General features: G+C 40.8%; 1 protein-coding gene across 4 annotated transcripts in view; it reads left to right on the top strand.

Moving 5' to 3' along the window:
- Positions 1 to 23,935, top strand: part of LOC131907493 (solute carrier organic anion transporter family member 1A5) — a 98,112-nt gene that overhangs the window by 55,635 nt on the left and 18,542 nt on the right. For all 4 annotated transcript variants that reach the window (XM_059258751.1, XM_059258749.1, XM_059258750.1 and 1 more), the window contains exons 4-8: positions 1,875 to 2,007; positions 7,148 to 7,254; positions 11,359 to 11,505; positions 22,568 to 22,666; positions 23,706 to 23,927. In XM_059258751.1, coding sequence (XP_059114734.1) covers positions 1,875 to 2,007; positions 7,148 to 7,254; positions 11,359 to 11,505; positions 22,568 to 22,666; positions 23,706 to 23,927 — 708 coding nt within the window. The remainder of the gene's footprint in view (positions 1 to 1,874; positions 2,008 to 7,147; positions 7,255 to 11,358; positions 11,506 to 22,567; positions 22,667 to 23,705; positions 23,928 to 23,935) is intronic.

Raw genomic sequence — 23,935 nt, 5'->3', positions numbered from 1 at the left:
ACCTGTATGATGAGGGTGCTTTCCTGTGTTTGAATTGTGTCAGACATGATTGCTAAGAAGAGTGAATGAACTTTAGCCCCTGAATTTGTGTAAAGAACTGGGATTCGAGAGTACAAAGGGTGAAGGAGGGAAAGATGTCCTCTTTAGACAAAAGACGTGAGAGATCTTGGTGCTTCCCATCTCTAGTTTAATCTAAAGTTTTACTTCCTTCAAGGTGAAATTGCCTTTAACGTATTTATTGAAAACAGCAAAGAAAATTGGGTTGGTGAAGTAGCAAACCCATACTGAGGATGCTCCATCCTGTCTCCAGGGTCAATCTCCTTAGTGCTTGCTCCAACCCCTTTGTCCTTGGCCTTCACAGTGCAGTCAGGATGAACGCCTTCCATAGACCTTTCACAGATTCAGTCATGTTCTAGTGTATTAGATGCAGCAAGTGCAGCCCATTGGTTATCCAAGGTCTATGGGACACACTGTGCTTGGGAAGACAGTCTCCTAAAGGAGGAAAGGTTTTCCAGATGGGGAAATGGAGAGGTAAATGTGAAGGGGGGATTTGTGTAGAAGGTAAAGCATCAAACAGTTTGTTTGGGGACAAAGTCAGCCTAGTGTTATGGGAAGGTGGAAGAATGCTTTTCCTCTCACACAATAGAGATTTCAGACAAGATCCAGTGTGTTCTGGAGGATACAGCTGTAGACTAGCAAGAGGCACAGAAAGTTCAAACAGTGGGTGTCCTGGGACATTACCTTCTGCATTATGACCTCACTGACAGGGACTTTGGAAATAAAGAGAAGCTGCTATAGGGTAATAAGGATATAGATGTGGGACACACCCCCATCCAAAATAAAGCAACATCTCTTCTACTTAGATAACAAACTAGAAAGAAATGGAATTGGAAAAAAAACAAAGTCTTTAAATATCTCTCAAATATTTGCGATCACTTAGAGATTTGCTAAGTCATCAAAGAAGTTTGTTTGAGTTTTCTGATCTTTCCTTTATGTATAATATGATCATAGTAAATTTCTTCATCAAATTAAAAATTAGTGCCTTGTAGACAACTTACTGATATATTGGGTTCTATTCAAATCCTTTTTTTAATGTGCATAATACTGATGATTGGGCCTAGGGCCTCCCACACATGAGGCAAACACTCTATCACTCTATGCCAAGCTCCTTTATTTACTCTTTATTTTGAAGAAGTTCTCAGTAAGATGCACAGGCTGGTCTTGAACTCACTCTGTAGCCCAGGCTGACTTTGATCTTGTAGTCTTCTTCTCTTATCCTCCCTGTGACTGGCGATGGCAGGTCTGTGCCACCAGGCCATACTGGTTCTTTCATCTCTTAACATCTTCATCAAAGGCCTGTCAGAATAGTGTTTCCCACTGAGTTTATTTAAACCTAAGCATTCTCCCAAACCACAGATGAATTTTTGGTTTGACTTTTTGACATGAGATGAGAGGTCAGAGGTGATGTGCAGGCTGACAGCTGCTTTTGTATCTATTCCCAAGGGCTGGATAATCCTGAAAAGAGCCCTTAATATTCTCCAGAATGGAGGAAAACCTTCCATCAGGGTCATAATAGACCAGGGAAGGATATCTCTCTCTCTCTCTCTCTCTCTCTCTCTCTCTCTCTCTCTCTCTCTCTCTCTCACACACACACACACACACACACACACACACTCACACACACACACACACACACACACACACACACACACACACACACACACAAACAATGTCCAAACCTCCCAAGCACCCATTCCTGTGTCCTTAAGGTAGTTGTTTAAACAGTGAACCTTAGAGTCCAAATGCTGGAGAGGCTGTTGACTAAGATCTGCTATTACTTTACTGAAACAAGCACTCTCATTCCCCTCTCCTAGGAAACCTTTTGTTGATTATATTTGTGAGTTATTTCGGAACAAAACTGCACAGGCCTATCGTGATTGGTGTCGGATGTGCGGTTATGGGCCTAGGGTGTTTCATAATATCACTACCTCATTTCTTGATGGACCGGTGAGTATTCCATTATTTGATGTTTTAGGTTCAGCTTTTCCCTACAGGAAATGAAGTTCAGAATTTTGTCTCTGCGAGGAGCAATGTTCCCCTAAAGTTCAGAATGTCAATATGGAAATTAGAAGTTATGTTCTCCACTCTGCTGGTGTGATCTGTGACTCTTGCAGCCTGGGTCCATTTCAGGTCCCATCCTGTCCATTATGAAGTGGGAATTTGAGACATTGCTTTCAAGAAGTTGAGACACCTGAACAGATTCTCTGAATCTGCCAAAGCTTGTGCTGAGTCCTTCATCAGGACTATTTATACCCTACAGTTACACGGGGTCTACAGTGTGACATAATCATGAGTCTCCAAGATATAGACTAATGCGAAGACTGATTTTTATTTTCATATTACCAAAGTGTTCTATATAGAAAATTATAAAAGTTAAACTATGTTGTCCCCTCCCCCCACTTTCCTGCTTTCTGGGGAAAGTTTACAGTTCTTTCTTTTTGCCTATGAGTATTGTTTGTTTTTAATACCTTAACCTTAAATTATATACGAAATACTGCTTTCCACCATAGGATCATGCTATTCTTTGTTATGGAGCTCAGTTCTTTATCTAGATTGAATACTTAGCTCATGTCCCCATTAGAATGACTCTCTGAGTCTCTCACTGTCTCCCTAGCCCTCACAGGCTGGCAGGGTGAATATCCCTCAGAACAGGTCAGGGCTGCATGGTTGTCCTGGGCATGCCTCTCACTGGTGTCTGCTGTTCTCCACCTGCCTCTGAACTGCAAACCTCTAGGCCAGCTCAGTGCCATTTCCTTGTAATCCTCCATCATTCTTTCCTTATGAATTTTTCTGACTTCTTCCCTCCTCTTCCTCCTGCCTCCCCTCTACTCTTCTTCATCATTTCCTTCTATCTTTCCTTTGGTTTTTAAGATCTTTCATCAATTTAATGTGGTCACTGTTTTCCCTGCATGTATACATGTGTACTATGTGTGCATCTGGGGCCCACAGAGATCAGAATAGGGTATCGTTTTCCCAGGAAGTGGAGTTAGAGATTGTTGTCTGCTATCATGTGGGTGCTGGAAGAATGAACCCAGATGTTCTTCAAGAGCAACAGTGCTCCTAACCACTGAGCCATCTCTCCAGTCCTGCCTCATTCTTTTTGTGACAAGGTCTTTCTGTGTAGTCCGGGCTGGAATTCACTATGTAGCTCAGGCTGTCTTCAAAGTCTTGGTGATCCTCCTGTTTCAGCTTTCCAAGTGTTGGTACTACAAGCAAGGATGAGCCCCTACAACTGCCTTGCTTTGCCTCTTTCTTGCTCTTACATCCTCACTGGAGGAGCATCCTACCCTCTGTTTTCCTCTTTACTCTCCCTCACTTCTTTCTGTACAGAAAAAAAAAATCCTAACAGCCTTTAAAGACATTGCCTCAAAGTTTGTGTGTTTTGGAATTAGAATTAGTGTTCTAACTCCTGTGACTGGTTTCTCTTTTAACTCCACTGTCTGACACTGATGATAATTGGTTTAAGTCCTTTGTCACCTCCATCAGGTGCCTTCAGTCAGGACAGTCTGTAAAGTTTTTGTACTTTTTTTCCTCCTTTCTACTTGACGATAACTTTCTCCTTCCCCCACTCTTCTTCAGCTCCTAATCGAGCACTGGCATCCGAGATTTCATTCATATCTTGTTATCTTTTTAATTTCATGTTTTTGCATCTCTTAGGTACTTCCTGGGAGATTTATCTTTGTCATCAGGCTCTTGGATGGGCTTGTCACCCAAGGATACCTCTCTACTTTGATTATCTCCTCTGAGGGGACATCTTGTCTTAAGAATTGAGTGTCTTGTGTGACTCTCTTAATCTGTCTCTTTTGTCTCTGGCCCCTTCAAGTGTAGCTCTTGTTTGTCTTTGACTTACTGTAATAGAGTGTCCCCCATAGTTGGCTCTTGGTTATTGGTTCATATTTAATTGAGAATTACAAAGCTAACTGGAAATTCTGTATACAACTATAGACTTGGTTAATGGGAGTCTTCTTTCTTTTTCAGTAGGATGAATTAAAAGGTGATTCAGTTGGGCTGGGTGGTGATTGAATTGGACTGGGTGGTAATTGAGCTGGACCAGGTAGTGATTGAGCTGGAATGGCTGACGATTGAGCTGGACTGGATGGTGAATAAGCTGGACTGGCTGATGATTGAGCTGGACTGGGTGGTGATTGACCTGAACTGGGTGGTGATTGACCTGAACTGGCTAGTAACTCAGATAGACTGGGTGGTAATTGAGCTGGACTGGGTGGTAATTGAGCTGGACTGAGTGGTGACTGAACTGGACTGGCTGATTTTGAGCTATCTCGAAAATGTATGTAACTTGTGATCCTAGGTAGGAATTCTCTGCACTTGCTAAAGAGGTAGAAACTGACTACCATCTAGAAAGGAATGGGAACATCATCTTTCAGTGTGTGGAGTTTTAAAACATAATGATCCTCCTTTTTTCCTGTGTCCTCAGTGTACCAGTTTGGCTCCTCTCCTGTCTGTGAGCATTTCTACTTGGAAAGATGGAGGATGAGTCTGAGGATCTAGCTATTCCTTATTTTCACTTTAACCCACACTTTAGACTTTGCTTTGTGTGCCCAGCCAGGCCCTGTATTAGTAATTTTTTCATGCAACTTTCAATAGAGACCTGGAACATACCCTGTTACTCCCCAAAGCATGATGGTTATATTCCCCTTACCTTCTGATTCGGTGGCCATTCTCACATCCACATCCCAATCTTAAGATTTGATTGAACTTAAATTGACCACACTTTCAATCTCTTATTTACAGTTTTTTATTTTTATCTATTTTATTGTATATGTTGTGGTGGTGGAGTGTGTGTGCTTTTGTGTGAGGTCAGGAAACAACTCTCAGGAGTACCTTCTCTCTGCCTACTCTGTAGGTCCTGGAATGCAATCTAGGTTGTCAGGCTTGTACACAAGCACCTGTACACATGGAGGCACCTGGTATCTCACAAGACTTTTATTTTTATTTTATTTGAAACAGAGTCTCATTTAGCTAAAGGCGGTTTCAACCTCACTTTGTAGTTAAGGATAATAAACTTCTGATCCTTCTGCCTCTGTCTCCTGAGTGTTGGTGCTATTGGTTTTATTTTGTGCTCAGGATCAAACCCAGTATTGGTGCATGCCATGCACCAATGTAGCAATTGAAATCATCCCCATATTTGGAGTTCTTGTTTTTGAGGAAATGAGCTTTCCTCTTTTTTTTTTTTTTTTTGAAACTCTTTTCTGCCATTTTATTGCCAATTGGGCAATAAATGGACCTTGAGTGAACAAATAAACTTTAAGTGGATAATGAACTAAATGAAGGATATTTTATCTTCTCAGTTGTTTTTGAAGGGAACTAAAAATTTGTGAACGGAATATAAAAATTATTTTTTAGTTTCTAGTCTATTCAAATCAAATCAACAAATATTTTACTATTATTGTGTTTTCCAACATTCTCCCAAAGGTAATTATTTTTTGAAACTGACTTGCCTCACGGGATCACGAGTAAAGAGACACATAACTTTGTCCACACTTCACTGGCCAACTCTGCTGGGATATTCAGGCAGTTGTTCTAAGGGAAAGTGATTCTGACTTCTGTGCTATATTATGCAGAATAGAAATTAGAATTTTTGGCAAGTATAGCTCCCTACTCATGGAGAATTCAGCAGCCTATGATTTTCTCTGGTTGTTTCTTTTCTAAAAACACTTAGAGATAAATCTAGCATACCTACAATGGAGAGGGACTTAGCTGGAGACATTCTCCTCTACTGTTGCATTCTGTCATTTCTTTCTAGTACAAGCTGATCCTTGGTGATTTGATCGAGTTAAATGACCACAGTTTATTAGCACTTTTGGTCCCATGGCACAGTGTTGTCAGGTGATGGATTCTGTCATCTCTTGTTATAACATGTGAACATTTTCTTCTGTTGGGCTTAATGAGTACATGGGAGAATGATTGTTTGAGGAAGGGTAGGACTGAAGTTCAGGGAACATAGAGCAGGTATCTTGATTTGTTGTGTTATTTTTTGTCTTTCTAAAGCTTTTATCATCTTAATTCTACTTTAGTTAGTTTCTTTTTTTCTTGCTTTCTTTCTTTATCTAAATTATCTCTAAGAAACAGTCATTTAGAAATCACAGAGGGGGCTGGAGAGATGTCTCAGAGGCTAAGAGCACTGGTTGCTCTTTCAGAGGTCCTGAGTTCAGTCCTCAGAAACCACATGATGGCTTACAACCATCTATAAATGATATGATGACCTCTTTTGGCATGCAGGTAAACATACAGAGCACTCATACATAAAAATATAAAGTTAAAAAAGAAATCACAGAGCATTGACATTAGAGAATCTGAAAGCAATGTTACCTATATGTAGAGACTTGAGAGCTAGCTGCAAAAGAGGGGCACATTTTTGGTGATTATCAAGTTCTTTTGATAATATTGGTTACTTACTTTTATTCATTCAGGTCATTGTTTTCTTTATTTCCTTCTTTTTTTTTTTTTTTGAGACAAGCTCTCATGAAGCCCAGATTGGACTCAAACTTGCTGCTTAGATAAAGATGGCCTTGAGCTTCTGATCTCTTTTCTCCATCTTTCAAGTGCTAGGGCAAGAGGCATGAGTTACCACAACCAGTTTATTCAGTTCTAGAGTTTAAACCTAGAACTACATGTCCACCCTAATGATCTCTCTCTCTCTCTCTCTCTCTCTCTCTCTCTCTCTCTCTCTCTCTCTCTCTCTCTCTCTCATGTATTTGTGTATATATGTGTGTTGCCTCTATGTGTGTGTGTGTGTGTGTGTGTGTGTGTGTGTGTGTGTGTGTGTGTGTGTGTGTGTAGGTGTTCAAGTATAGAGATCCGAGGACTCCTTTATAGAGTCATTCCTTTCCTTCCACCATATGTGATTTCCATGGATTGAACTCAGGTAATCAGGGTTCTGCAGAAAGTTCTGCTGACTTATCTTGCTGGCTCTGCAATAGGATTTATGATGATGACAATGACTGCAGTGGAAATGTGTCTGTATAGGTTCTGGATGCTATGTTTTCAGGGAAGCAGGAGTCAGTAATTTGCAGATGCTCTCATTGCACTCAGATCCTCACAGCAAATGTTTCCTGTGTCCACACAGATATGAATATGAAACAACAATTTCACCTGCAAGCAACTTGTCCACAAACAGTTTCTTGTGTTCGGGAAACAGAACCCAGACCTTAATGCCAACGCATGACCCAGCAGGTTGACTAATGTTTACTCTTTTATGAAGGGCTTTGAATGTGACACTGGGTTTAGTAGGGATGCAAGACAAATGGACAAACTCTATTTCCCTCTTCAGGAAAGGGAGTTGTATAATGACATAGAATAATCTGCCTCCTGATTTTGAATATACTTATTAAGACTCCTTTGGGCTGGAGGGATAGCTCAGCCGTTAAAGGCTAGGCTCACAACCAAAAGACTCCTTTGTTTCTTAAAGTGGGTATTTTAAAAATGAGCCAAAGGTATCCCCTGCAGCACCACTGCAGAATTAGTCCCACAAGGGAAAATGACTTAGAAAGATGGATTTAGACACATGATGAGATCTATGTGATTGGTCTAATTTGGTTTTCTGTTGCTGCAAAAACATGGACTAAAACCGACTCAGGTAAGATAAGAGTTTCTGTAGCTTACAAATTGCAGTCCATCATATGAGAAGCCATGGCAGGAACCTGGGGGTAGAGACCAAAGCGGAGTTCACCAATGAGTCTTGCATACTGAATTGCTCAGCTACTTCTCTTATGCAGCATAGGCCAATCTGCCCAGCCCTGGCACTGCCCACAGTGATTTATGCTGTCTTTCATCAGTTAACCAATAAGGAAATGCCTCAAAAACATTCATTCCCACAGCCCAATCTGATGAAGGCAGGTCCTCAGTTGAGATACCCTCTTCTCTGGTCTGTCTAGATTTGTGTCAAGTTGACAAAAACTAGCCATCCCAGTGATTGTAAAAATAAGAAATATAGCCAGAAAGAAGCTTCTGTGGTTCTATGCTGTGCACCTGATGTACCATGGGAAAGCACATGCCTATGTCACATTTCAGAATTCCTTGATTATCCACAAATTTGTCTTTCAGTCTCCTTTTCCCTCTTTAACAGATATATTACTTTGCAGTTCAACCAAACAGTGGTGTTTCCTTATCCTAGGGACCCAGGCACTGTGGTCCTGGCTCCTGCCCTTCATATGCTATATTATTAACTTTTACATCACTATGATCAAAACCTCAAAGAACAACTCAAAAGAGGAAAGATTTGTTTTCACTCACTGTCTTAGAGGGTTCATGGGAACTTGGCTCCATGTTTACGGATAGAATATCATGGTGACATGAGTGTTGGATGATGCTGTTCTTCAATTCTTGGTGGGCAGGAAGAATGAAAAACAAAATACAGGAAGTGGTGAAATATAGGCTTTATGATATATATATAGCTACCCCAATGACCAACTTCCAATTAGGTCCACCTGCTACCTTTCAGTACTTATCAATAGTTCCTGTCTCATAACTCCATCAACAGATTAGCTCATTAATGATGATATCAGAGCCATGGTGACCTGTCTCTGTACATGACTCACAGACACAGTCAGTTGTTGGGTAAAGGTACTTACTGTATGTATGTATGTATTAGTTACTTTTCTCTGACTTTGACAGAATACTATGACCAAGCAAATTTATACAAGGAAGAGTTTATTTGTGCTTATGGTTATAGGGCAGTGGTTCTCATCCTTCCTAATTCTGGAATTCTTTAATACTGTTCCTCATGTTGTTATGACTCCAACCATATATTATTTTCATTGCTACTTCATAACTATAATTTTGCTATTATTATAAATGATAAGGTATAGCTATATTTTCAGATGGTCTTAGATGACTTCTGTAAAAGTGTCATTGGACCCTCAAAGGAGTCATGACCCACAGGTTAAGAACCACTGTTTTAGAGGAGTGAGAATCAATCATGGTAGAGGGAAAGGCAGCAGGAGCAGGAATGAGGAGCTCACATCTCAACTATAAGCATAAGGCAGAGAGAGCAAAATGGAATTAAAGTGAGACTTTAAGCCTTTGAAACCCATCTCCAGTGACAGTCTTCCTCTACCTCCCCAAATAGCACCAGCTCCACCTCCTCAAATAGCACCACCAGCTAGAGACTAACTAATACCGGAGCCTCTGGGGGATATTTCCATTCAGAGAAGCACATCATTTTTATAGAGGGCTGGGTTAGTTTCTATCACTGACATCAGATTGCTCACAACCCCTGTCACTCCAGTTCTGGGGAATTAGGTGCCCTCTTCTGGCCCTCTTTGACACCTGCACACATAAGTTGCACATATGCACATGAAGGTACACACATTTATATATACATTTATAAAAAGTGTTAAAATTGTTGACTTTTCAGTGGACCTGTGCAGATCTGCTGTACCTGGGATCAGGATTTGAGAACCCAGAAGAATGGGGCTAACACATTCTGATGCTGAGACAACCTGGCTTCAGTTTCAGTGGACTCTATACATGAATGAAACAATGAAAGCAATGGTCTCAAGAGCGTCATTTGGGATCAGAAACACATGTAAATAAACATCAATAAGCACATACTAAATGTTAACAGAGCTCCCCTTTCCAAACCTTTCTCAGGACAGGCCAATTTAAACACAATTGCCTGGCAATAGTATAGATTATATCTGGGAAAGCGTGAAAGCGAGGCAGAGGGCATATCCAGATTCAAGGCACACTGACCAGGTTGGCTTCCATAGCTATGTTCTCTCTTCCAACAAGAGTCAACATAACTTATAAATTGAATGTAATTGTTTCTCACAGGCAGCACAAAATAATGTCTGTGAACAATCCAGGGAATGAAATGCACTTGAGGTAAAGGGCCCTCTGCCTTTGGACCTGGAGTCTCTCTCACAGTTCCCCAGGGTATTGTTCACCATGCATCATTCTTTTGGCTGTGTTCCAACAAAACTCACAGATGCTAAAGGACCCAACAAGTCCCATGGACACTTAGTCTGGAGCTGTCTCAACAGAATCACCTCAGGCCAGAACATCTCCATTTTATCATGGATCCATGCCACAGAAATTGCAGCAGTCTCCAAGGCTTAGACTGTCACTGTTCTCAGGGAATCTGTGGAGATCAAAATAACTTGAGAATCAAAGAGCAGCCATCTCTGAATCTCTGAGCCACAGACACCCTCTAAGCAAAGCAACCACAAACAGTGGCCTCAATGGTAGCCTGTTCTCACCTCCTGCACTGACCTTTGAAAAACCTCCCCTTGTGCTCCTTGCGTTATGGTGGATAAGTTAAAATCTTCCCATGTGCAGAGCCCCAGCAAAGCACTTGATTCTTTCAGTGTCTGATACTTTCAGTTCTGCCTTAGAGGAGGGTTGAGAGTCTCCCTGTGATCTGTAGACAGAAATTGTTATGTTTATTAAAGATAAGAATCTGAATTCCTAGAGATGAAAACTGATTTTACTGAACAAGGAGTAAGTAAGAGTTAAACCTCATGACCCAGTTGTGCTTAGAACGTTTATGAGCAGCCTCTGTCCAGTCCACAGTTCAGGGTACATTGTCCTTCACTTCCCTGGTAACACAATGTCCAGCTTCCCTAGGGAGTGGAAGTTCATTTAGCTTAGAACAAACTTGGGAGGTACATGAAAACCTTCAAAGATGCCTCCTTTTGCCTTTCAAGTCCATTTGGCCTACTTTGTGTTATTCCACTGATTATCTGCTATTCAATCTGCTGGTTGATAGCAAAAGATGGAATCTATAGAAAAAATATATGTTTACTCTTCAGCTAATTATTTAGTTTCTATAAAGTAATTGAGGCTGGTGGGTATTCAAACTTGCGTTAATGCTCTTTGTGTTGTGTCAATACAGGATGAAATGTCAGAAATATATATACATGTGTGCTCCTTTTTCCTTCCTCAAAGTTGTGGAGGAGTGAGGTAGTGCACATATTAACTAACTGGGTCCCTGGAAGTAAGGGAAAGTCCTCATTTTTACTATTTTCCTATTTTGCTTGTGTAAATTCTCACAATCAACGTGTTGTCACTGAACACTGACTTGCAAAGTGGTGTCTATCTGTAGAGTCATCTCTCCCACCCAAGTGGGAATTGGCTCCAGCACAGCACTTTTACTCCATTGCTAAATATTTTTTTCAAATATGCTGTAGGGGTTTCACAGCCAGCATAGTTACCTAAATCATTTGGTGGTCATTGTGGGCTTGTGACTTGAGAAAGGCTTACAGAAACTTTTGAATTAATTGTCAGTAACACTTGACTGTCAAAATATTCATGCTATTTTCTCTTGTTTTAATGCAGAGTGTGTGAAAGAAATTAAATCATTAATGTGGATATATGCAGTAGTGGGAAATGTTATACGTGGAATTGGTGAAACTCCCATCATGCCCTTGGGTATTTCCTACATAGAAGATTTTGCTAAATCTGAAAACTCCCCTTTATACATTGGTAAGTGCCTTAGTTAGGATTTCTATTGCTGTGATGAGACACCATGTCCATGGCAACTCTCATAAAAGAAAAACATTTAATTGGGGTGGTTTACATTTTCAGAGGCTTAGTCCGTTATCAATCATGGTGGGGAGTATGGTGCCGTGCAGACAAACATGATGTTGGAGAAAGAGCTCTACATGTTGATATGCAGACAACAATAAGTAGACTGTCTCAGTGGGCATGACTTGAGAACATATGAGACCTTAAAGCCCACCTCCACAGTAATATACATCCTCTAACAAGCCCAAACTTACTCCAACAATCCACAGCTTCTAATAGTGCACTCCCTTTGGGAGCCATTTTTTTTTCAAACTGCCATAGTAAGTTTGAAAAATCAAGCTTTCTGGGAGGGTAGAAATCAATTATTGATTTGGATGCATTGTGGTTTCCAGGACCATGAGCAGAGGTCGTAAGATTGTTCCATCAGGGAATTAAATGGTAGTTCCAGACAAACTGCTTCATCAAGTTTCTTCTCACTGCTGGAAATCCCTCTGATCTGCACACCCTCTGATGCTGCCACACTATCTTTAAAGCATTAGAGATTCACCAATATTTCCTGGCATGTCTTCCATAAATTCAATTGTTTTTTCTATTTTTCTGCTTTTAGCTTCTCATTCTTTCATCTATATGTTAGTATGACTCCAACGCTGGCCATTTTGTATCTGTAGGATTTTAAATTTTGGTTTTGCACTTTTTACTCCTCCCCCTCTCTGTATTTGTGTGTGTGTGTGTGTGTGTGTGTGTGTGTGTGAGTGTGTATGAATTTGCATGAAATTGTTGTGATCAAAAGACAGTTTTTGGTAGTTGGCTTGGGGTCCAAGTGAAATCTTTGGGCCAGGTTTCACGGACAAGTGCCTAAGCCATTAGCCAAGCTCTGTAGTGTTTTCTCTTGTTGCATTCTAATAAACATTCTTGCAGTTTAAGCTTTACCAAACATGGTTTTAATTATGGCTTGGGAGGGAGGGCTGAGGCGTGAGAGGAAGGAGGAGGTAGGATCTGTGGGTGGTATGTAGAGTGAGTAGAAAATTTCTTAATAAAGAAAAATGAAAAAAAAATAAAAAAGGAAAAACAATTCATGTCTTCTCAGCCATGTTCACCAAGTGATTTCTTGTTTGCCATCTGCTCTCTTTCACTACTTGGGGCTCTGCATCCTGCTTCTCTATGAAGGTGATGATACAGAATCGTGTCTTCTCAGCCATGTTCACCACACTATCTAGTTTCTTATTTACCATCTGCTCTTTTACTACTCAGAGCTCTGCACCCTGCTCCTCCGTGGAGTTAATGACAGTTTCCTTCTTTATAATCCCTCAGTCTAGACAGAATTCTTCATAGTTTTAACAAATAGCCAAGTTCATTCTTTTAGTTGTGTTACTTGAAATTATCAGAAAACAATGTGCATCTCTTAGTTAATAACCCCCAACATCCTGCCCAGCTGCACAATCTCCCAGGCCCTGAATAATGACAGGGTATCAGAGATGGAGAATGGTTCTTTTTCTGGATTGGGACTCCTTGAAAGGTCTTCAGGGTCTGTGATGCCCCTGGAGGCCATGTTGATGTTTGTGGTCCCTGCTGCCACCAAGGGCTATGCTGGTATCCATGTTTTTGCTTCAGCCAGGGTCCCTGTACGTACCTGTGGCCTGTTTTACTACTAAAGGGCATGGGCCTTGTTGCTGCAGAGGGCTGCATAATGGAGTCTGTGGTCCATACAGCTGTCCAAGGCCATGTGGATGTCCATATTGTCTGTGCTCCTGCTATTGGCCATGTTGATGTCTATGGTCCATGTTACCACTGAAAGCCATGTGTATGTCCATGGTCTCTGCTATCACCTGAAGTCATGTTGGTGTCCTTGACCCATTTTGCCTCTGGAGGTCATGTTGATGTCTGTGGCCTGTTCTGCCAGTGAGGAACATGATAGTGTCTGTGTTTTATGCTGCATCTGAGGGCTGTGCTGTTGATGTTTGTGGTCTGTGCTGCCACCAGAAACTATATGGAAGTCCATGATCTACACTGCCACAGACTGTGAAGAGCAAGAAAGCTTCTTTTTGCAGTGGTGTTGATGACTGCAGACTCACAGTTGAGAATGAGAGACATAGATGGTTTCTATGACAACCTCTTCTCCCCACAACCACCCCTCCCTGCAAAAGAAAAGAAACTGTCTAGAGAGGAAGCCATCGAAGAGAACTCTTAAAATCTGTGCTAGGGACCCGGAAGTATAGCTCTTTATAGTTGATGGTTTCTGGCAGGAGTAGGGGTGGGGAATCACTCAGTTTTCTTTAGGGCAGCACAAATTGGACTTTGTATTCTTTTCTTTTTTCTTCTTCTTTTTTTTAGGGGAGGTCACAGGGAAGGGGGTGGACTTGAGAAGACTGAGAAGTGAATAGGATTAGGGTACATTATGTGAAACTCACAATAAGCAATTAAAAATATCAAAAGTGAAGATAGTGATCCATGATGGAGATCACTGGTGGTACCAAGAGAGTATCTTAGAATTAGAAAGGGTCTGAGCAGAGTGAGAGGTTAGGAGTCAAGGCAGACAACGTAGGACAAGAAAGAACTCAGTGAAGGTTGGAAATCTTGTAGGAATCATTGCATAGAGGGCATCAAACAGTGTTAGAGAGAACAAGCAAGACAGAAGGGTTGGTATTGAGAAGTCAGGCACACAGAGGAGGACTAACCCATGGAACCACAGAGGAGGAAAAATCAAAATGTAAAGGCAGGAAGTTGAAGTTGTTCATATCTGGTTTTTCTGTGAGTAGGGATGGCTCAGCAGAGATTCTGAACTCAGATAAGTTGGGAGATGCTGGTGGTGGTTCAAAGAAGCCAGGTGTGGTTAGAAGGGAGCAAGGAAATGAAAACAATAATAAGATAAGAATGAAGACCAGAGTAGATGGGGAAGAGGGTAGATGGGAGTTGGGTGGAGGAAATGGGAGGAATGGAAGGAGGGGAAATTGTGGTCAGCATGTAAAATAAATAAAAAAATTAAAAAAAAACACGTAAAAAGAAAAAAGGAGGAGGACCAGGATAGCATCCAAGAGAAGTGCTGTTAGGAGGACACATTCTCTCTTTGGGAGGAAGTTTCAAGAGAAGAGCTTCAATGAAGACACATCACAGGAAATTCATCACAGCTCACACTGCTTGTGAAGCTGTGCTAGTTTCATTTCTGTTGCTGTGAGAAACTGCAACTTTGGAGAGAAAGGTTCATTTGGCTTACAGTTCACCACAACAGAGAAGTCACAGTAGCTGGAGCTTGAAGCAGCTGGCCACACCTGTGGGAGCCCGTTCTCGGGTTCCTCGTGGCTTTACCCAGCAGGTCCACATAGAGGATGATTAGACCACGGGCCTGAGTGCAGGTGTCTGAGATGGTCTGCACTTGCCTGTGCTGGGGGAGGAGGTCTTTTGCTCCACCCCTTGGCGTCTCTATAAAAACCCTGGGGCAGAGACAGTCGGGGCCCGTTGGAATAGGTTCCAGGCCCTCTCGAGGCTATCCTTTATTTTCTATCTGTTTATCTCCGCGATATTCTCTGCAATAAATCCTTCTATCTAATATTTCCTGCTGCTCGCACTCAAGAAAACTCTGGGGAACTGTGGGGTGGTTGGGTAAACGCCCCACAGAATGGCGCCATGAACAGGGACTAAAGAAAAAAAAAAGGGACTAAAGAAAAAAAGGGGGGACTAAAAAAAGGGGGGACTAAAGACAAATGAACAGGGACTAAAGACAAAGTAATAGGGACTAAAGATAAAGGAAAATAATAGTTTTATTACAGAGTTTTTGGCGAAAGTGCTGAGTTCAGCCCTGCCAGTGGAGTAGGCATGCCGGTGTTATGGAAAATATATATTTTTTATATATATTGAGAGGCAGGGGTTTTATCCTCGAGAGAAAAGGAAAGCGGACTGGAAGGATGTCCGATGCTGCAGCGAAATTCTCTTCTGTCAAAATTTTCTATCTTCTATCCCTTTCTCAATTTCTATCTGTGAAAAATAAGTATAAGGCATAGGGTAGTAAAATAGTGTAGGAAAAACTTAGAAGTGTAAGATTGTGTAGGAAAAAATAAGTAAGGCAACTAGACAGAAAAACTCTTCAATTTTCTAACTTGGGGGCTCTGAATGCAAACTGGGGGAAAAAATCTTTCTTTTGGGCTATTTGGGTAGTAAAAAAGCTCTTCTTCGAGCTTATGGGGAAGAATAAGTTTCCTATGGAAGCTTTTGACCTGGGGCAGCTGAAATGCTAAGTCCAAGCGGCAGGAGAAAGTGATTTCTCCCTGAGGCAAAAATGGGGATGTAAAAAGCCAAAAAGTTTAAAGTTGGGAAGTTTTGGGAAAAGTTGGTCTTTCTCTTTTGGGAAAAAGTCTTTCTCTTAAACTATAAAGCTTTTCTTGGAAAATTTGGGGGGAAAATCTCTCTAAAAAGCCTTCATCTTTCTCAAAAGCTCTTAAACTTGAAAACTAAAGCCTTTAACTTTTTCAAAAGGGCAAAAATTAGAATCACCTGAAGATATTAGTATGGGGACCACCTGTGATTAGCTCAAAGGGAAAACAACAAACCTCTTAAGACATCAAAACCTCTCCAAGTTCTCTTTCAAGCTTTAAAAATCCTGCAATGCAGGAGGCAGGGACAAGTTCCTAAAAACCTCTTCTAAGCTCTGTCTCTTCAAGCTAGTAAAAGACAGTGGGTCAGAGTACCCTGAGGGAAACGCTTGGGAGAGTGTGGGTAAAGAGCTACAGAGAGCCCAAAAGGGCCAGAAACTTTACCTGAGAAAAGCAAAAAAGCCAAGCTTTTCAGTTACAACCGAGCTGAGGCATCAAGGGTTTTGTTTCTGAGTTGAGCATTTCAGAATGAAAAGGTGCTTTTAATGGTCCTAATGCAAAGATCCCCTGAAGCAATGCAAACTGTTAGCTTTGTATCCTCTCTTCTGAGCAAAAACCCAGAGGGACTGGCCAGCTTCTCTGAGTTGGAGTGCATTTCAGGGATACTAGGGTTCCTGCAGTTGCAAACTTCCTGGAGCACAGAGCTGAGGCAGGAAAGTGCAGGACCCAGGGGAAGGTTGCTAATGAACAACCAAAGCTAAAGCCAGTGGGAACAGCACAGTTGTCTGCTTTCCTACAAGTCCCGGGTTGGTAGGTCCACTGCTGCAAAAAGACATCTGAAAAAAGCTTTCCTATCAGTAAGGACCTTTCTGGGAAAACAGTAAAGCTGAACTGTGTCTGAAGCAGTTGTGCTGCTAAGTCAGAATGCTGTCTGGGGAAAGAGCCCAGCCAGGGCAGAACAGAACTATCCAGGAGTAAAGCTTTCTTTTCTGTCAGAGAAAACACCTCTTTGAGAAAAGCTTTGTTTCAACTGACTCCCCTGAGATGAGTGTAGCCCTGAGGGGTGATTGCCTCTGGAATAAGCTCTGTCCTTGAGCACCCAGACAAGCAAATGCAACCCACTGGGGGACTGGGCCAGGTGAAGGTCTGATAAGGCAAAACACCTGTCCTAATGGGAGTTTAGAAATGGCAAAAACCTCCCTTGTTAGATTTTCAGTCTGTACGCAAACCACACAGACCCCGAAAACAAACGGACAAAAAGCCCCTACCTTCAGGAGCAGGGAAAGCTGCCACTGTAGTGTGGGAAACTGTTTCTGGGGTAGAGGGGATAAATTGAGACCAAACTGGGAACTGTCTGGGAAAAAGACTCCGAAGAAACAGAAGGGACAGATGCCTTCCCAGAAAATACATGACCTGTGAAAAGCTGCTAGAATTTGAGGCAGATTCGGGGGGGAAAAAAGCCCCTACCTCCAAAAGCAGCTAGCAGAGGAACAGAGCTGCAGACAGATACCTGAATCTCTGCATCTGGGGAAAGGAGGAACAAGCAAAATGAGATAGATCAGTGGGAGAAAATCTCTCTGAAGGAGCTATGGAAAAGGTGTCGTACATGATCTTGTTTTTCACTGACTGGCTAAGGCAAACACAAGCCCCGAGGAAAGTTGCTATCAGAAATTGTCCACCTCAATGCGCGCTAACGAGGCAGGTGCAGTTCTGATTTGGGGGCCAGTGTCAATTAAAGGAGAGACACCTGTTAAAGCCAGCTGAGGAGAGACCAGAAACCTCCCAATGTCCCATAATTGAAAATGTAAAATGCCTGTTCAAATCTCCCGTTGCAAAAGCAAAAAACTTTGTTCAAACCTCCCGGGCAAGAATTTGTAAGCAAGTCTGGTAAAAAAGAACTTAAAAGTTGACTCTCAGACCCAAAAAGAACGATGGGAAATGACTGATATAAGGAACTGATATGGGACTGATATTATTATGGACTGATGTAAGGGAAATGCTTTCTGGGAAAGGAGTTTTTCTGCTAAAGATGGCGACATTGCCCTGAAACACTTTTGTCAGCTCGAAAATACGTTCATGGTAAACTTTAAAATACAGCTTTTAAAACAATAAGGAGGAAAATCCTCTAAGAGTTTTAAGTGTCAGTTCCAATGAAACATTGAAAGGATATGGAACTAGGCACTTCGCGGTTTGGGGGTTGGTAAAATGACTTATTTACCCTAATAGCTGTGCAAAGTTTTAATGGTAGTTGGATGGCAGAAAGCTACCTATAAGATCAAACAAGCCACTTTAAAATCCTTAAAGCAAGAGAGAGCAGTTTATACACTGAACGTTGTCTTAGATATGAAGGAAACTTATGCTATCCACAAAAGAAAGCTGCCATGCTTTGTGGGCCATATTAGAGTTCACTCCAATCTTCCTGGTCCTTTAGCTGAGGGTAATGCGAAATGGAAAGATTCCTGCTCGGGATTGTGGAAGGGTTCCTATCCTGTGTTAATATGGGGTCGAGGACATGTTTGTGTTTTTTCACAAGAGGAGAATGAAGCTCGGTGATTACCGGAGCGTTTCGTAAGGAGCTTGGAACTAAGAAAGGTCAGCTCCAATGATGTTCCTACAATGGAACCAGAATGAAAGTGGCTCAATTAGTGTTTCTGAGTTTTTGTCACTGGTTAATGCAAACAGTGAGGAAATAGAGTTCGGAGCTGTGCTGCTTTTGGCTTTACTAGCTCCTTTGGAAAAATACTTTATATCACCTAATAGCTGTGCGGTATTTGGCAAAGACCTTACAGCAGCTAAATATGGCAATTTCACATTCAGTATGAAATGAAGTTTTTTCGGTAGAGCAAACCAAGAGTACTGCTATAATAGAAATGTTTGTCTGAATTGAAGTACTTAGGGGAACTATTATGAGTTTGGGTGAAGGGACAGCCTCTAGTTAAAAACCGTCTACCGCTGACAGTGCATCTCTGCCGGTCCGGAACGGCTGAGAGAACTGGCAGCTTTGGAGTGTGGCGTCATCCTGGGAAGGTTACAGTCCCCTAGCAACAACTATCACAATTCTATAACAACAACACTCACTAAATCCCAGTGCTTTATAACAAAGCTGACTATAAACTCTAAACTTTAGAAATGATGTACATACTTCCTGTCTAGTTAAGAGAATCTGTCTAATAGAGATAGTACTAATAATTAAGAGTAAGAATTAGAAAAAGATGAAAATAAGATATGTGAGTTTGTAAAAATTCTCGTTAGATCTGTGTTAAGAAATCTTTAGGTGTTTGCTAAGTTAAATATATGCTAATGGTAGCCCTATATAAGTTTGTAAAATAGATCTATAGAGTTCCTTTAAGAATATATATAAGCTTGCAAGAAGTATCTAAGGTAGTCTTAAGACATGTAGTAATAAGCTTGTAAGAAGTAAAGATGCTAGTTGTAAATGTAAGTTTAAATAAGTACATAAGAAGTAATAAGAAATATATTTGCTAAAGTAGTTCTATAGTTTCCTTAAGGAGTTTAAATAAGTAGATGTTAATGTTATATGAGTTTGTAAAAACGTGTAAATGTTGAATGTGAGTCTAAATGCTTTGCAAGGCAAAAGGTTATATGTGAGTTTGTAAAGTGTAAATGTTAAGTGTGAGTCTATTCTTAATGTATATGGTGAAAGAACCTGAGACATACAGAAGTTAGTGTCCTAGCAGACTGCAAAGCAGGCAGTCTGAACGGTTTTTCAAAAGCTCCAGAAGCCGCTAAGAAGCTAAGAATGGCGGACGCCAGAACTAGCACAAGGCATCCGCAGCTGAGATTCATGGAAAATCAACGCAATACAGAAAAACCTGAGCTAACATAAAAAACGGTGCGGCTTAGAATACTACTGTACCTAAAAAGGTCTGTCTGTGAGAACAAAAGTTGCAGAGATGCTTGTTTGAAGTAAAATTGTTAACGGCAAAAAGTTTTGGTTGAAAACCATCTCTTCATATTTGGAAGTGAAAGCCTGATACTAGAATTTATTTCTTGTTTGAACTTTTTGAACTTAAAATGAGATAAAACTACAAAGATTTTGGTTATGGATTTCTTCATATTTGGAAGGCTCGTACCAGAATTTATCATGTGAATTTTGGGACTTAAGAAATGAAATGAACAGTAGAGATTTCATTGCAATGGGACAATTTTGAGTTTATTCATAGTAATGACCTAGAACTGTTTGCTGGAATTGGGTTAAAAATGGAACTGTTTAAATGAAGAAATTTATTTCTACCTAGAATCAAGATGCAGTTTTGTGTATGCATATATGCTTTATTAACTGGTGATTCATGAATTGTTTTGTGGAACTGTTTATGTAAAATGGAATTACTTATGGAACTGGTTTGTGTTACAAACGGAACTGTTTAAACAGAAGTTTGGGTTTTCTAACTAGGCTTGAGATTTTGCTTAAATTATAAAGAAAAGGGGGAGAGTTAATATTCCTTAGTCTAATTTCAAAAGTTGTTTGAGTGGGTTAATGTCATGTTTTTGTTAGTAAGAAATGCAAATGGGGTATACTAAGAGACTACTTTTAAAGTGTAAAGAGTTTTATTCTTTTGGATGTTTTGCTAAGTTTTCAAAGTATTAATGGTTAGATTGAGAAGATTGCTTTTCAATATGGGTTTGTAGAAATTGTATACATTGGGGTTCCTCTAACTAGGTTTGAGATTTTGTTTAAAACATTATAAAGAAAAGGAGGAGTTATGAGATTATGTTTATAAAAACCTATTGATATTAATACACGCTGGTTTTGTGGAGTTAAGGAAATATTTAAGGTTGATGTGAATACATCGAAGTTTTTCCTATGTTCTGTTAGCAAGAAAATTCAAATGATTGAGTTAAAGTTGTAAGACGGAGAAAATTGTTAACTATATTTAGCACCATATATGCTAATCCAAATGGTTCTGTTAAGAGTTTGCTTTGAGTTGTAAGACTGAGAATTGTGGCTATGTATAGCAATATTTATGTTAACCTGTTAATGGTAATGATGAAGCTAAGGGATTCTTTAAGTTTGTAGTTGCCTTAAGAGTTTTTGGCTTAGAAAGGGCTTGAGGCAGCTAAGACTGCTGTAGTCACCTTGGACCTAATTCAAAAGAGAAATCCCATCTATATCATCCTCTACTCCCATACTGGGAGGTGTAACAGCTATGGAGATTGCTGTAAGCCATTATAGTTATTTTTTTATATATTAAGAAAGGGGGACCTGTGGGAGCCCGTTCTCGGGTTCCTCGTGGCTTTACCCAGCAGGTCCACATAGAGGATGATTAGACCACGGGCCTGAGTGCAGGTGTCTGAGATGGTCTGCACTTGCCTGTGCTGGGGGAGGAGGTCTTTTGCTCCACCCCTTGGTGTCTCTATAAAAACCCTGGGGCAGAGACAGTCGGGGCCCGTTGGAATAGGTTCCAGGCCCTCTCGAGGCTATCCTTTATTTTCTATCTGTTTATCTCTGCGATATTCTCCGCAATAAATCCTTCTATCTAATATTTCCTGCTGCTCGCACTCAAGAAAACTCTGGGGAACTGTGGGGTGGTTGGGTAAACGCCCCCCCCCCACACCCACTAGAGCAGAGGGAGTGAATAATGCATGCTTATGTCTTTGCTTACATGGTTGTGCTCAGCTCTTTTCCCACTCTTACACAGCTGATGACTCCCTGACTAGGGAATGGAGCTGCCCACAGTGGGCTGCTTCTTCACACATCAATTAACTTAAGACAGTCTCCTGATGACATGCCACAGGTAAACCCAATGTAGGCAATACTTCATTAAAATCCTACCCCCCATGTAAATCAATGCTGTGTCAAGTTGACAATTATAGCTACCTATCAGAGTTCCTTTGAAAACAGGGCTATGGAAGCATCAAAATGACCTTGCTCACATCATGGCTTTGATGGAACTGCCTGTGATGGTACAGCCTTTGCCTTCAACTCAGAATATAAGAGAATTGGGAAAGTGGCTTTGAGTGATAAAGCTTTTGTGTCAATCAGATTTCTATCACTTTAGTAAATAACTGAGATAGTTATTTATAAAAATAAAGGATTCATTCGGCTCAGTGCTTTGGAAGTTTTGATCTATGCTGCTGGGCTATGTGTTTTACGGGCCTGTCATGAGGCAGCTCATTGTGGTGGAAGGATTGGTGGAGTGCAACCACTCATCTTGTGACTGGGAAGCAAAACAGAATGTAGAAGGGGCTATGGTTCTACTCCAGATGACCTGAATACCCACCACCATGCCCTGCATCAGAAGGGTTCCTCTGAACTCCAGTGGGGTCTCCTGGGGAAGAAGTCAGTAACACAAGAGCTTCTGGGGAACATTCCATAGTGAAACAATGGGAGCTTCCTTCTCAATATTTATAAAAACTAATATATGAACATGCAGCACACATGTATACATGTAACGCATACACACATATATGTATATATACATACATATATATATATATATATATATATATATATATATATATATACTTATACATACCAAGCTTAATTTTTCTAATATGTTGGATATAAAAATATCTGAGGTAGTGGGGACTGTAGCTCAGGTGTAGAGCACTTGCTTAGACTATTGGATTTGATACCCAACTCTACAAGGGAAGAAAAATAAATCTAGTATTAAAAACAATTCAATCTCAAGGCTTTTTTGTGTAAGCAAATTCTTTGTGTGTTTGTGTAACTTCCTCTCTTTGTTTACTTCCAGGGATTTTAGAAACAGGAATGGTCATTGGCCCTTTGTTTGGACTTTTATTGGGATCCTTCTGTGCAAATATTTACGTAGACACTGGGTCTGTGAATACAGGTAACACAACACATTGTATTTATACAGTCCAGTCCCTAGAGTATGGGAGAATGTTCCAGAATGCTATGCCACTGCCTCCTTTGATCTTAAGTTGACAAATTATCACTGCTTACAGATTGCAGACCTAAGAGGAGCAAAGACAAGGACAAAATGTCACCTTCTGATAAAAAATCCACCGTTCTCCCCGTACAGTTCAGCCACACCTTTGTCTCAAAATATTTACTCACATAGTTTTTTCTCAATGAGGCAGTCACTGGGGAAAATGAAACAGATCTTTCTGTTATGTGATAAGCACCAGTTTATAAACTTTTCACAAGATAGATTGAAATTCTCATTTACTGCTGGAAAATACATCACCTATGTTACTAGATAAAATCAGTTAATATTTTTTAAGGCACACACAAACCATAAAAAATGGATACTATGTGATGTTTTAATTTATTATCTTTGTGTGTGTGTGTGCGTGTGTGTGTGCCTGCTGAGGCTGGAAGAGGGATTCAGATGTCCTAAAATTAGAGTTACAGGTAGTAGTGAGTTTCCATGTGGGTGCCGAGATTTGAACTCAGGACCTCTGCCAGGGCAGCAATAACTCTTAGCCGCTCAGCTGTCTCTCCAGCCCCCTATCTTACCCACTGTGATGTTTTGAGATATGACCACATCGGGTTAAACCTGGTTCCTTAAATATGTCTCAAATCTCTTTCTATCTTTTTGAAATGAAGTTTTAACTATTATGTCATGTAGCAATCCAGAATTTTTTCTTCTTACTTAATTTCAACTTCACCCAGTTGACTAACCTAAGACACTATTTCTGAATGTCTGAATTCACCCAAGGGGTAGCAGATGCCTGTAATCCTAGCGTTTAGGAAGCAGAGGCAGAGGATGATAAGTTCAAGGCCCAAATAAGAATAACTAATGTGTGAAAAGTTTACAAATAATATACAGATTTTGTGTTTAGATGGCTTAGGACCATTAATAATTTTCTGCAGTTTACACAGGAAGGAATGGTGCAAGCTAATAAAATGTCTGTATTTCTCCACAGATGACCTGACCATAACTCCCACTGACACACGCTGGGTCGGTGCTTGGTGGGTCGGCTTTTTGATCTGTGCTGGAGTGAATGTCCTGACCAGCATCCCTTTTTTCTTCTTTCCCAAAACACTCCCAAAGGAAGGACTAGAGGATAATGTGGATGTGACTAAAAGTGACAAAGAAGAGAAACACGGAGGAAAAGCCAAGGAGGAAAAACGTGGAATCACTAAAGGCAAACAG

Source organism: Peromyscus eremicus, chromosome 3 (assembly GCF_949786415.1).
Source record: "Peromyscus eremicus chromosome 3, PerEre_H2_v1, whole genome shotgun sequence".
NCBI classification, from domain to species: Eukaryota; Metazoa; Chordata; class Mammalia; order Rodentia; family Cricetidae; genus Peromyscus; species Peromyscus eremicus.
Note: the sequence above shows the minus strand (reverse complement) of the source record. Positions and strands in the feature narration are given on the sequence as shown.